A 13347-nucleotide genomic window follows, 5' to 3' on the forward strand; every position below is an offset into this window, starting at 1 on the left:
ATGTGCTTGTTACGCGAATTGGACATTCTGAATTCTCCCTCCGTGTACCCGAACAGGCGGCGGAAGTGTGGCGACTAGGGGATTTTCACAGTAACTTCATTGCAGTGTTAATGTAAGCCTACATGTGACACTAATAAAGATTATTATTTAAAAACTCCTTCTTTTACCTTAGTCTCAAATTGATCACCAAACATGTCAATGATTCTCTTCATTTTAATATCCTGGCTGTGCTGGCGAAGCCAGTGTTGCAGTGAAAATGGTTCCATAACAGTACTGACAGTATTTAAACAAAATGGAATTTGTTTCTGCAGCTTGTCTATGAATGGAGCAGACATAAAATCACAGTTAATATTGTTCATCCTAATATCCCAGGCAACAGTTAAATATCACTTAAAATATCACCTATAACATTGTGACAAGAGTACAAGGAGCTTCATTCCACATCTTTACCTGCAAATATTCGGTGGTATTACCATGTGCAAAAATTGGGCAGGCTCTCCCTTAATGCCACTAAATCTCCACCCAAAAATTCAAATGAAAATAATATTCTAAGCTAAATATTATCAGAAGCACAACATTTAATACTTTCTGTACCTGGATTTGGTTTCCCAGTTTTATATTCCTCAGAGCTGAAAAATCTGAAAGATGAAAGAAAGAACATTTTTTAATTGATTGGAGCAGAATTGACTGCTGCTTTTTAAAAAATTCATATACGTAATGTGAGTGTCGCTGGTTAGGCCAGCATTTATTGAATTCTAGCCCTAGTTGCCCTTCAGAAGGTGGTGGTGATTAGTTGCCTTCTTGAACCTCTGCAGTCTTTCAGGTGTAGGTACATCCACTATGCTGTTAGGGAGAGAGCTTCAGAATTTTGCCCCAGTGACAGTGAAGGAATGGCGATCTATTTCCAAGTCGGGGTGGTGAGTGACTTGGAGGGGATCCTCCAGGTGATGGGGTTCCCAGGTATCTGCTGCTCTTGTTCTTCTAGGTGGTAGTGGTCGTGGGTTTGGAAGGTGCTGCCTAAGGAACCTTGGTGAGTTACTACACTGCATCTTGAAGATGGTACACACGGCTGCCACTGTTCGTCGGTGGTGGAGGGTTTGAGTCTTTGTGGAAGGAGGAGCAATCAAGGACATTCAGTATCATTCTACTGAAAAAGGTGAGATGAAATAGGATGGAAATAAGACCACGTGGTGTACGAATACAGGCATAGAGTACCTTGTTGTGTTTGGTCCCTTGTACTTTATGAAGTAACTCATCAAACACTTCGATATGTCCAAACCAGAAGCTTTTATTGTGTCTCATGTGGGAGGATGGCAATCTGATACAGAGCACGTTATCATGGAGTCTTGTTACTCCTCTGGATGTTACTCCGAGCACTGACCAATTACATGTATGTCTTATTACTCTCTCCTCTACTTCGGAAGATGGCCGGATGTGCCTCTATTTATATCCGGGTCCCTGGCCACATGACCTTGGTCTGGAGCCTGCATGTTGTGTCTGTACCGCCACCTGCTGGTTGGAGATCTCACACCATCCAACTATGATATTGCCCATAGGCATATCACCACATACCTGTTGGGCCAAATGGCCTGTGTCTGTTCTGTAATTCGAATGAAATTGTTACTCAATAACAACATTACTTGAAATTCTAAAGAAAAATAAGCAATTGTACATGGGGCAATACCAACAACGATAATGGAGATAAAGCTCAAAGACGTAATAGGGAAGATTTCAATGAGGAACAAGTCCGTTTTAAGACCACGACTGTTTCACTCTGAATCTCAAAGCTTTTTACAAAGAACTGATGTGTATTTATTTGTGCTGTTAATGGTAGAGTTCAGACACTCGGTAATCTGCAAAGTTCATGTACACTGTCAGGGTATTCATTGGTTTAAAGTTTTTTATTAACTGGAAACAAAAGGAGGAATATTACACAACAGTTTTGTAACAAGCTTCAACTTTAGGGCCAGATGCAATCACATTGTTGTTGTACTCTGATCAACTCTCCACAATTTGTTGGGAGCACAATTTATTCTCCGGAGTGTTGGTGTGAAGTTGAAACAGCCTCACACTAGTGTTAAATTTGCAGTGCAAGGGCACCTTTAGAGAGTTTTGTGTGTCTGTTAAAAACATTTTTTTAAATGTAGTCATAGGCTGCGGGTGATGCTGAGAAGGTCAGAATTTATCGCCCTTCCTTAGTTGCCCTTTGAAGATGGTGGTGTGCCACCTTTTTTAACCGTCGTGGTGAAGGTGCTGTTGAGTAGGCAGTTTCAGGACTTTGATTCAGGGGGGCTGAAGGGTCAGCGATATATTTCCAAGACAGGATGGTGTATGACTGAGAGGGGAATGCATTCCATGCATCCGTAGAGGTTTGAGAGGTGCTGTCAAAGGAGCCTTGACAAGTTTTTTTCCACTGCTTCATTTTGATGGAACACACTGTAGCCACAGGGAGGGGGTAAATGATTAATGTGGTTGATGTGTACTGTAATATTCTCTTCTGCACTGTATGTTCTGTGATTCTGTAAGTGCTGGCAAGGGGGATTAGGTGGCTAGCTCAGGGCCTTCCATGTGTCTGTGCAGACTCGATGGGCCGAGTATTCTGTGATTCTGATCCAAGTGGGCTGCTTTGGCCTGAGAGTTACTGGAGCTTCGCTCCTCCAGGCAAGTACAGACTATTCTACCTCGCACCTGAATTGCGCCTAGTAGGTGGTTGGACAGACTTTGAGGAATCAGGAGATGGGTGAGTCACATGCTACAGGACTCCCAAGAATTCTAGTCAGCAGTAGAGCCTTGTAACATTTTCCCTTCAATGTCTGAGCAGATAAATGAGTAACGTGTACAAGACACTGGAGAGCACACAGCACCCGTGCGCTAGAACTCCATCAAGAATTCAATGTTTCCAGGTAGGGAAAGAGTAAACAAAACTGCAGAATAAATATTTCAAAGAAAATGGGGATGAACAAAACCTTGGACATTGGCTTCAAGTTTTTTTCTACATCCAGCAATAAGAATTCTGAACTACAGTTCACAAAACAGAGTTCAAAAACCATGTTGGAAATGACAAGTGAATGTTTTTTCAGCTTATTTTGCAAAAGTAATGAAAGAACTCTTACTCTTTTATTACGGGCCCAAGCTGGGTGCCCAGGTCTTCACAGTAGAACCATTTTTCAAACAGCACATCAGTAGAATCACTGATATAATATCTGTCGAAAGAACTAAGTATTAATATAGCGGCAGTTGCGCCTTTTAGAGAAATATCATTGTGTGTCACAAAAAGTGCAACAGTCCAACCTAACAATCTCAAAGGTATATTGTCACAATCTACATGGAATACTCAGTTAATACTCAAAGCTATAGAACAGCCTGCTTTGAAAGTATATGAACACTACTGTGCTAGCAAACTCAGGACAGCAAGAGTTGCTACAAATTGCTGCAGTACACGCTGTTGGAATATCTTGGGCGGGATTCTGCCATAATCGGCGGGGTGGGCAACTCCGACGGGACGGAGTGGCGTGAACCACTCCGGCGTCGGGCCGCCTCAAAGGTGTGGAATCCTCTGCACCTTCAGGGGCTAGGCCCGCCCCGGAGTGGTTTGCGCCCCGCCGGCTGGCGGGAAAGGGGCTTGGCGCCACATCAACCGGCACCGAAGGGCCGCCGTGGCTGGCGCGAGTTGGCGCATGCGCGGGAGCACCAGCGTGTGCTGGCGTCATCCCCGCGCATGCGCAGAGGGCTTTGTTTCCGCACCAGCAATGGTGGACTGGTGCAGCTGCCGGTGCGGAACAATAGAGTGCCCCCATAGCACAGGCCCGTCTGCGGATCGGTGGGCCCCGATCGCGTTCCAGGCCACCGTGGGGGCACCTCCTGGGGCCAGATCCCCCCGCACCCCCCCCAAGAACCCCGGAGCCCGCCCGCACCGCCAGGTCCTGCCGGTAAGGACCTACTCCAATTTACGCCAGCGACTCTGGCAAAAAACGGGCGGGACTTCGGCCCATCACGGGCCGGAGAATTCGGGGAGCCCCGGGGCAAATTGAGTCGTGCTGGTCCCCGCCATTCTCCCAGGCGGGCATGCGACTCACGCCGGGCCGATTTTTGGGGGGCGGGAGAATTTGGAGGATGGCGGGGGCGGGATTCACGCCGACCCCTGGCGATTCTCTGACCCGGCAGGGGGTCGGAGAATCCCCTTTTTTAAAAATCCAAATTGAGCCATTTCTTCTGTTGCCAAGCAACGATGAAGGATGATTTTCTCAGTGTGCTAGATATTGGAAAATTATAAATACATTTATAAAAACTGGTTTATAATGGCATCATGACAATTATGGCATATTGTGCTTCGCAAAATATTACTATTACGACCCCAGACCAGACCCCAACAGTGGCTAGGATACTGGACAGAAACCCCAATATCTTATTTTATTTTTATAAGACTGTGAGGAAGGCTACCTCACTCCAGGAGTGATTGTACAAAGAAATAGGGATATGGTATATTACAACAAACTTTATTATTAACACAGTATTAAAATATTTCACATCACACCTGAAAATAGCTTACAATTACCTCTTAAACAATACTACTCAATACAGTGAATACAATACCCTTAATAGCTATCTTTATCCCTTCTTAAACAACAAGAAAATATACCATCTCAGCTCACCTTAAATACCAATGGCACAGAGGTATTCTTTGAGAAAGAGATCTTTTGACACTGCTTTACAGAGAAGGTCGGACTCCTGTCAGAAATTCCAGCTGTATGTCTTCAAAAGCTAGTTCAACTGGCTTGTTTCAGCTCCCCCTTTTCCTCAGACAGGTCTGCACTGCTTTAAAGACTATGAATCTATTTTTAACTAAATTGCAGAGAGCAAAAACCCGACTTGCGGTCTCAGCATCATCCAGAACAGAACTGAGCTGAAGATTATTTCACAAAAATGTCTGATGCCTTAGCTCCACCCAGTAATGCCATGGTCTCACCAAGCTGAAAAATAATCAACTCCCTAGGAAATCGCCTTAATCAAAACAAAATTGCATTAGTCCAAGCTTTTTACATTGGTTAATTGCACCTCTGGCTCCTAAAAGCTTTGTTGTCTTTCAAACCAAGATTATTTTAAAACATGACTTCAGCAGTCAAACACATTCCAACCCAGGCTTTTAAACTTTACTTCACCAAATACTTATAATACAATATATCTGAAATTCCTACAATATATCTGAAATTCCTTCATTCATCATATAACACTGAATTATTTTAACTTACTTTCCAGTTTTATTTTGTGAAATGTAGAATGCAGCTCCTCCACATCATGGGTTTGGACTAGGCATTATTCTGCAGCTCTTTAACTAGCCATTGGAAGGAGCGTGAGTCACACTCTTATTTCCTATTGAGCATGGTATTATTCATGAGCTCCTTGTTGACTTCAGCTCTGGGTTTTTTCCCTTTGGAAGGAAGGGAGCTCCTTTCCCTGTTTCCTTCTGCTCAAGACTTCTTTATTCACCCTCTTCAATCTCTTGTACTCCTTTACTCTTTTTATTGAGACCTCTTCCACTGGATTACTCTGAGCCTACGTGCCCCCCCCACCCCCCCCCCCCCCCCCACCCCTCTCCCCAGCTCCCCTTCTCTATGTTAATCTTATTTCCCCTGAACCTCTGCTGCTTGTTCTATTAGTTCCAACCCCAATAGTGCCATTAAAGTTATTGAGGTTATGCGGTGCAGAAGGTTTTACCTAGCTGAGAAGGGACAATAAAAGCTATGATAGCACAGTAGTTATGCTATTAAACTTGTAACCCGAGAGATTTAGAGTAATAATACAGAAATCACGAATTCAAACCCAATTTGGGAATTTGAAACATTGAAGTCAGCTTAACACATTTGGAAGTAAATAGGTTGCCAATAAAAATGTTCATGGTGATGTTGGATTGTCATCAAAATCCAAGTGGCTCACTATTTCACACAACTTTCTCGTTCACTATCAATGTTTTAAATAGGGGATCAATGGACATTGACTCTGCAGCACTTGATTTACCTGAGTGCATCAAGCTCTGTCTTCAGCCTCATCCTCTCAAAAACCAGCCCCACCGTGTTTGCCTGTCGCTGAGGAGAATGAGGTATTCGAGCTGGCAGCAAAAACATCTGGGGGCGGGGTGGAGAAGGAAAGAAATTCATGTCACTTAAGAGCTCGACTGATCATAAGGTTCTGCACAGAAATGGCGACAGCTGGATATGAAAACAAAATAAAGGTTACTGTGAAAAATTCAGGTTTAACTTGAAATTAATTTTGTAAGAGATTAATAATAAGAAAAACGGGGGAAAAAACACAGAAAATGCCACACTGCTGCCTGCACTGGCCGTGCAGTGTTAATTTTACACTACAATGCAAGATCAGATTTTTGGCACAACATTGTGCCACTCCTGACACACAGTGTACAACATATTAGAAGGGTCAAGGGCGGGGTTATCGGGTGCCAGTAACTCTGAAATGGCTGCTGGCCAACCTTAAATTCTGTCTCACCTGTGTACTTAATTTCAGAACAAGTGAGGAAGGAAGTTGCTGACCTCAGGACAGCAAGGTCAGTACTGTCACATTTTGCTTTATAAGTTGTTAACAACCCTTTCTTGTATGTTTAGGGAAATATTAGAGAAAGAATGCACCTCATGTCCTTGTCAAATGCCATCTTTCATCATGGCATTCTGCCTTACTGCCACAAAAGTGACCCTGAATTTCCACAGTGAACTCTGGCAGAAGCACCAGAGAAACAGTGCAAATGGCTGGGTTTAGCAGTCTGACAGGGTTTCCATTGGGATAACAGTAGTATAATCCCTATTGAATTTCAGGGCCAATGTGATTGCTTTGTAGCCCTTTAAATGCAACCAGTATGAAGTATCCTATCAATACAAGATTCCTTCATTTTACATGTCATACACTTCAATATGTTGGTGCTGAGCGAAGCACTGGGCAACATGAGGAGAGGACCCTGAAGATTCTGGGCCTGAAGGACTGTCAGAGGATGAGGTCAGAAGGCCTTCCCCAAGCTTAACTTGAGGATCCTTCATCATCTTACTAACTCATTCACTTTCTTCAGCTGCAATGCAGTGCTCCAGCACAAAGCACCAGAATGCCCGGCCATGTGAGCTCTGTTTTGAGCGACTGCCCTTGCTGCACCACATTGATCCCTGTCCATGCTAAAGGGGCTCTTAGCCTCAAAGGGATAACAGAAGGGAGAAGCATCATCTGTATCACCAGTTGCCCCATTCAAATGGCTCTAGGCATGACAGAAAGCAAGCTAATTCAAGCAGCCTGCGTAACAATACCCATGCCATCTGAAGTTGCAAGGCAGCACACGGCAGGAATAACCACCTTTCATCACTCAATGCTGATTTTTGTTCAGAGAAATTAAACGAGCAGCACTGGGATTTGGTGGACATCTCTCAGGGTGGCACAAATGGTCATAGCAATATTTCTCTGTACATCAATTTGGTTTCATGGAATCCCTACAGTACATGGTCAATCCACTTAACCTGCACATCTTTGGACAATTGCAGTGAATTTCCTCAAAAATAGCAAGATTGCCTCCCTTATGTCATATTAATGGTGTAATGTCAGGGGAAATTTCAGGGCAATGACTGCTGTGAAATAAAAGAATGATGACAATGACCAGGTTAACAGGCATCAATGGGCATGATTCACTGCTATACTTCACAGTTTGACCCCCTTCTGTTCCTGAGTTGGCATTCAGTATGTGACCCATTAGTCTAGAAGTGTATGCTCAACAATGTGCTGCATTTTGAGGATTCCTGGCAGATGACAAACTGTGGAACTCTTTCACATTGCTGGCAGTTTTTCTTTTTTTTTCTCTCTTTTTAAAATAAATTTAGAGTACCCAATTCATTTTTTCCAATTAAGGGGCAATTTAGCGTGGCCAATCCACATCCCGTGCACATTTTGGGTTGTGGGGGCAAAACACACGCAGACACGGGGAGAGTGTGCAAACTCTACACAGACAGTGACCCAGAGCCGGGATCGAACCTGGGACCTCGGCGCCGTGATGCAGCAGTGTTAACCACTGTGCTACCTTGCTGCCCTTTTGCTGGCAGTTTTCATGGGTAAATGTATGAAAGCTCGATCTTGGGCAAACAGGATAACCTGTCACCAGCAAGGTATATTTGTACAAGGTAAATTTGACAGATTTCTTTTGGTGAATATTGTGAAAAATCAAGGCAACAATCACTGTGAAAGTCGTTACGGTAACATCCTTGCCCTGGATCTGTTATCTCGGCCTAGTTGCAGAAGTCTGCAATGTCATGTTACAGCATTCTTGAAGAACTGTAGGCTTCAAATCCCCACCCCTGGCCACAATCTCCATCCTCTCTGCCTCCCAATTGAGAGCCTGGAGCTGAGGATCCCTTCTGGATGCTGGGGAACCATACCCATCTCCTGCCACTAGTTGCCCCTCCTGTCCATTTCCTTGGTTGCCAATTTGCCCGCTGTCGAGTGGGATGCAGCCCAACAATATTGTAATGAGGCCAGTGGGGCCTCCTTGTCCACCTCGTCCGGTTCTTTGGACAATGTTCTGCCTCACCTTCCCAGCCAGCCCATTAATATTGGGTCGCAGGTTCTGCACATGGATGTCCTTAGGCACATTCAGCGATTACCTTAGCTTGTATACCTGAATATGACATAATGCTGGTTTTTGTTTTAGCACCCACTGTGTAAATGCACTTGTATGTGCCTCGTCTGTTCTCTCTCTTCCTTCTCCAGAACCTGCACACATTGATGGATAAGCAGTTGGATAATCAAAGATCCTAATTTGGTGGAACACAGTTACAGATTGATTGGCAAACATTTCCAAATGGGAAATGGAATGCAGCTGAATAGCTTCAGGCTAAACTTGTTTTTTAATCAAACCGCTGGATTTAAGACAGCCATTTCCATGAAAGAATTACTTCTATTGCTGCCTCCTCAAAGGGGGCGAGAGATTTTGCCTCCAGATTATTCATTTGTCAGGGCTTGGTATTTTCTATTTGATGAATAATACACCAGGAAATTTGGAACCCATTCTTTTTCTTTACAGCTGAATGGTCTGTTGTGTATTTCCAGCCATTTCTGTTTTTATTTATCATTGTACACTAGCTTTGTCTGTTAGAGAATAAGCAGATATCTTATGTTGCCCACTTCAACTTCCAGCAGCTGGACGTGAAGTGATTATTAAGAATCTGCAAACATGGGGACTTCCGGTGAGGGGGATGTGCTGAGTAGGCAAACACCAGGTGTCTCTCCTCCAGAATACAGGGAAATAGGCACCATTGGCTGAATTTAGCCCTAAAATTCTGACTTATTCTACTCCTAAACAGAAAATGCAGAGCAGAAGGGCAAAAAGCCAGCAATCAGTAGCTCAAGAAGTCTCAGAGAAGCCAGAAGCGGTGGAAAAGGGCAGGAGCAGCGAATGAGCAAGTCGGCAGATCCATGAGGGGAGGGGTCCCCGACACCCACGAGAGAGGGAGACCGATGACACGGACAACGGGTTCCCCTTCCCCCCCAACCTGGAGAGGGATGGAAGAGTTTCCAAACCAAGGAATTGACCGCGATGAAGGGAGAGATCAAAGTGGAGATCCAGATGGTGATTAAAGTGGCGGTGGAGGACGCGCTGGTCGCCATGCAGATGACGCTCGATGGAATGGGAAAGAAGCTGGAGGCTCAGGGAAAGACAATTCAGGAGCACAAAAAGGCATCGACTGACCAGAGTGACAGGATTGTCATTCTGGAAGCAGAGATGAAAAGGTTGGTGGTGACCCAAGGGAGCCTGAAGGGGAAGGTCGAGGACCAGGAGAACCGGTCTTGGCGGCAGAATATTCGAATAGTGGGCCTGTCAGAGGGAATTGTGGGCAGAGACCTGACTGACTCTGTGGCCCAGATGCTGGGCAACTTGGTTGGAAGGGACACCTTCCCAAGCCACCGGCCCAGAGGTCACTCTGACCAAAGCCCAAGGCCAGGGAGCAACCAAGGGCAATAAACGGCAAGTTAACAGGTACCAGGATTGGGAGAGGATCCTGTGTTGGGCTCGGTAGACCAGAGCGAGCAGTTGGAAAGGACACAGAATACGGGTGTACCAAGATACCGGGGCAGACCTGACAAAGTGCAGGGTCATATTTAACCACGCAAAGTCGGCCCTGTACAAGAACAGTATAAAACTTGGCATGTTATTCCCAGCCAGGCTCTGGGTGACATTCCAGAATGTTTCACCACCCAGGCAGAGGCGGATGAGTTCATGTGGGCGAATGGCCTAGATAAAAGGCAAACAAAGCAGTGGTGAGGAAGACACAGGGAGAGAAAAGAAAAAGGAAAAGTCCCGGATATGAACAATTTTTATGCAGGACAATACTGCCTCGCTTTGAGCAGGAGCATTAGCTCACAGGAAGGAAAGTGTGAGGGCAGTGGAGCACAGGAAAGGGTGAAGAGGAGACAGAGTGGACGGCAATTGATCAGGCATACAGGGCGAAAGATCGGCTCCGGAAGGGGGGGGCCACCACTCGCGGGGAAAGCTAGCGCCATGAGGTATGAAAGAGAGGGGGGCTGCGGTGAATCTTCCAGCGGGGAGGGAGCGCCTGGCGGGGGGAGTGACACAGGGATAAAGGTGGGGGAAGGTATGGGCTGAATGGAGGGGGGCATGAGAGGGCTGGGAAGGATAGAAACGGGGATAGAGGAGGGGAATTGGGACCCTGTGGGGAGCATAACAATTAGGAAGGCAAGGGCTCTAGACTGACTTCAGCAGGTCAGGTTCAGGTTGATGAAAAAGACGGCATCATAAGTAGCCACTTTGGAGGGTCCCTAAACAAAGGGAAACCCAGACGTGCCGGGGCTCTCCCATGTGGCGTACATACAGTTGGCAGAAATGTTGGGTGGCCCCTGGACAAAGGGAAACCCCAGAGCGCAGGGGTCCGGCCTTATGGTGAGAACAGCGACCGCAGTCATTTTGGACGGCCTCCTAACAAAGGGAAACTCCAGAGTGCAGGAGCGCATCTATAACGTAAGTATGGTTGATACTGCAGGAGTGGGGGAGACAGACACCCCTCACCAGAATAGTCACCTGGAATGTTAGGGGACTTAATGGCTGAGTGGAAAGATCCAGAGTCTTTGCCCATCTGAGAAGTTTAAAAGCCGACATAGTCTTTTTTCAAGAGTCTTTTTTCTCCCTGAGGGAGAAGGACCGACTGCGGGTAAGGAAGGGCTGTGTGGGACAGACGTACCATTCCTGCTACGGGACGAGGGCTAGGGGAGTAGCCATACTGATAACTAAGAGGACAGTGTTCACCGCGACAAAAATGGTCACGGACTAAAGGGGACGGTACGTTATGGTCGGCAGTGTCTTGGATGGGGCACCTGTAGTCCTGATAAACATGTACATGCCCAACTGGGACGACACGGATTTTATAAAGAAGACCATGGCGTAATGACACAGATGTGCACCGACTGATTGTGGTTAAATATTTTTTTATTCTCCTCCTTTTTCACATTTTCTCCTGGAGGTATACCATTTAAAATAGCCCGAAACAAATTCCGCTACCTGGTGATCCAGATAGCCCACGATTGGACATGGATCCACAAATGCAATCTGACCAGTCTGGCAGGGGAAATTAAAAAGGACCTGCAGAGATGGGTTGCACTCCCGCTTTCCCTGGCAGCGAGGGTGCAGACAAGCAAAATGAATGTACTGCTCAGGTTCCTCTTCTTATTTAGATCCATACCGATCTTCATCCCCAAGGCCTTTTTTCTTGGTGTTTGTGTGGTGGGGGAAGGATCCAAGAATTCCTAAAGCAACATTGCAAAGGAGATATGGGCGGCCTGGCCCTCCCGAACTTGCAATACTACCACTGGGCAGCCAAGGCCGAGAGATTGAGGGGATGGGTGAAGGAAACAAATATGAATGGGTGAGGATGGAGGTGTCGTCCTGCACAATAATGACCCTTCGAGCCCTGACCACGAGAGCGCTCCCATCCCCGCTGGCAAAACACTCAACCAGCCCAGTGGTAGCAGCAACACTCAACCTGGAACCAGACGAAAAAGCACTTCAGGCTAACCGAGGTGTCCACCATGGCCCCCATCTGCAGCAACCCAGGTTCCCACCAACCATGCTAAACACCACCTTTAAGAGGTGGAGACAGGATGGGGTGGACACTAGCGGTTAGGGAGTTCTGCACAGGCGACAGACTTGTGAACTTAGAAGAGCTGACGGAGAGACTGGAACTATCGAATGGACAGGAACTCCGACATTTAGAATTGTGCTAAAGCTTTGTGGATAGCACAATTGCTTCACAGCTCCAGGGTCCCAGGTTCGATTCCCGGCTTGGGTCACTGTCTGTGCGGAGTCTGCACATTCTCCCTGTGTCTGTATGGGTTTCCTCTGGGTGCTCCGGTTTCCTCCCACAGTCCAAAGATGTGCAGGTTAGGTGGATTGGCCATGCTAAATTGCCCATAGTGTCCAAAATTGCCCTTAGTGTTGGGTGGGGTTACTGGGTTATGGGGATAGGGTGGAGGTGTGGACCTTGGGTAGGGTGCTCTTTCCAAGAGCCGGTGCAGACTCGATGGGCTGAATGGCCTCCTTCTGCACTGTAAATTCTATGATTTACAAATCAAGGGAATGATGAGGTACCGTAGGGCCCCGAGAGACACAATGTTGGAGGAGCTACTGAACGCGGACTATCTCGGAAAAGGGAACTGCGGGGACATATAGGGGCGACTCTTAGAAAGGAGATGCTCCCCACTGGATGGAACAAGGGAGAAATGGGAGGAAGAGTTAGGGACGGAAGTGGGATGTGGACTCTGCAGCGAAGCACTGAGCAGGGCCAACTCCACCTCCTGCTGTGCAAGGCTAGGCCTCATGCAGCTTAAAGTGGTGCAGGGAGCACACTTGACAAGAACCTGAATGAACTGGTTCTTCCTGGAGGTGGAGGACAAATGTGAACGGTGCCAGGGAGGCCTGGCCAACCACACCCACATGTTCTGGGCCTACCCCAGACTTGTCGGGTTCTGGACAGCCTTCTTCGAGGCGATGCCCAAGTTGTGGGGGTGGGTGAGGGTGGAGCCGTGCCCGGGACTGGCAGTCTTCGTGGTATCGGACCAGTCAGAACTTCATATGGGGAAGAGGGCCGCGCCCATGCATTTGCTTCACTAATCGCCCGCCGGAGAATCGTGCTCGGCTGGCGATCAGCAGCACCACCCACAGCTGCAGACTGGCTGGCAGACCTGTCGGAATTTCTCCATCTGGAGAAGGTCAAGTCCACCATCCGAGGGTCGGAAGATGGCCTCCACAAACGTAAAAAAATCACCAATCCATCTCTTTTTTCTCCTTTAATGACTTCC

At 46.7% G+C, this 13347-nt stretch overlaps 1 protein-coding gene across 1 annotated transcript in view; it reads right to left on the reverse strand.

Annotated features, from left to right (window-relative positions):
• haao (3-hydroxyanthranilate 3,4-dioxygenase) overlaps window positions 1-13347 on the reverse strand; it is a 71546-nt gene that overhangs the window by 12358 nt on the left and 45841 nt on the right. The window contains exons 4-7 of the mRNA XM_072510354.1: window positions 6016-6122; window positions 3114-3203; window positions 595-638; window positions 168-316 (exon numbers count right to left, since the gene is read on the reverse strand). Of these exons, the coding sequence (XP_072366455.1) occupies window positions 168-316; window positions 595-638; window positions 3114-3203; window positions 6016-6122 (390 nt within the window). The remainder of the gene's footprint in view (window positions 1-167; window positions 317-594; window positions 639-3113; window positions 3204-6015; window positions 6123-13347) is intronic.

The sequence above is a fragment of the Scyliorhinus torazame genome, chromosome 1, assembly GCF_047496885.1.
Source record: "Scyliorhinus torazame isolate Kashiwa2021f chromosome 1, sScyTor2.1, whole genome shotgun sequence".
Taxonomy (NCBI): Eukaryota; Metazoa; Chordata; class Chondrichthyes; order Carcharhiniformes; family Scyliorhinidae; genus Scyliorhinus; species Scyliorhinus torazame.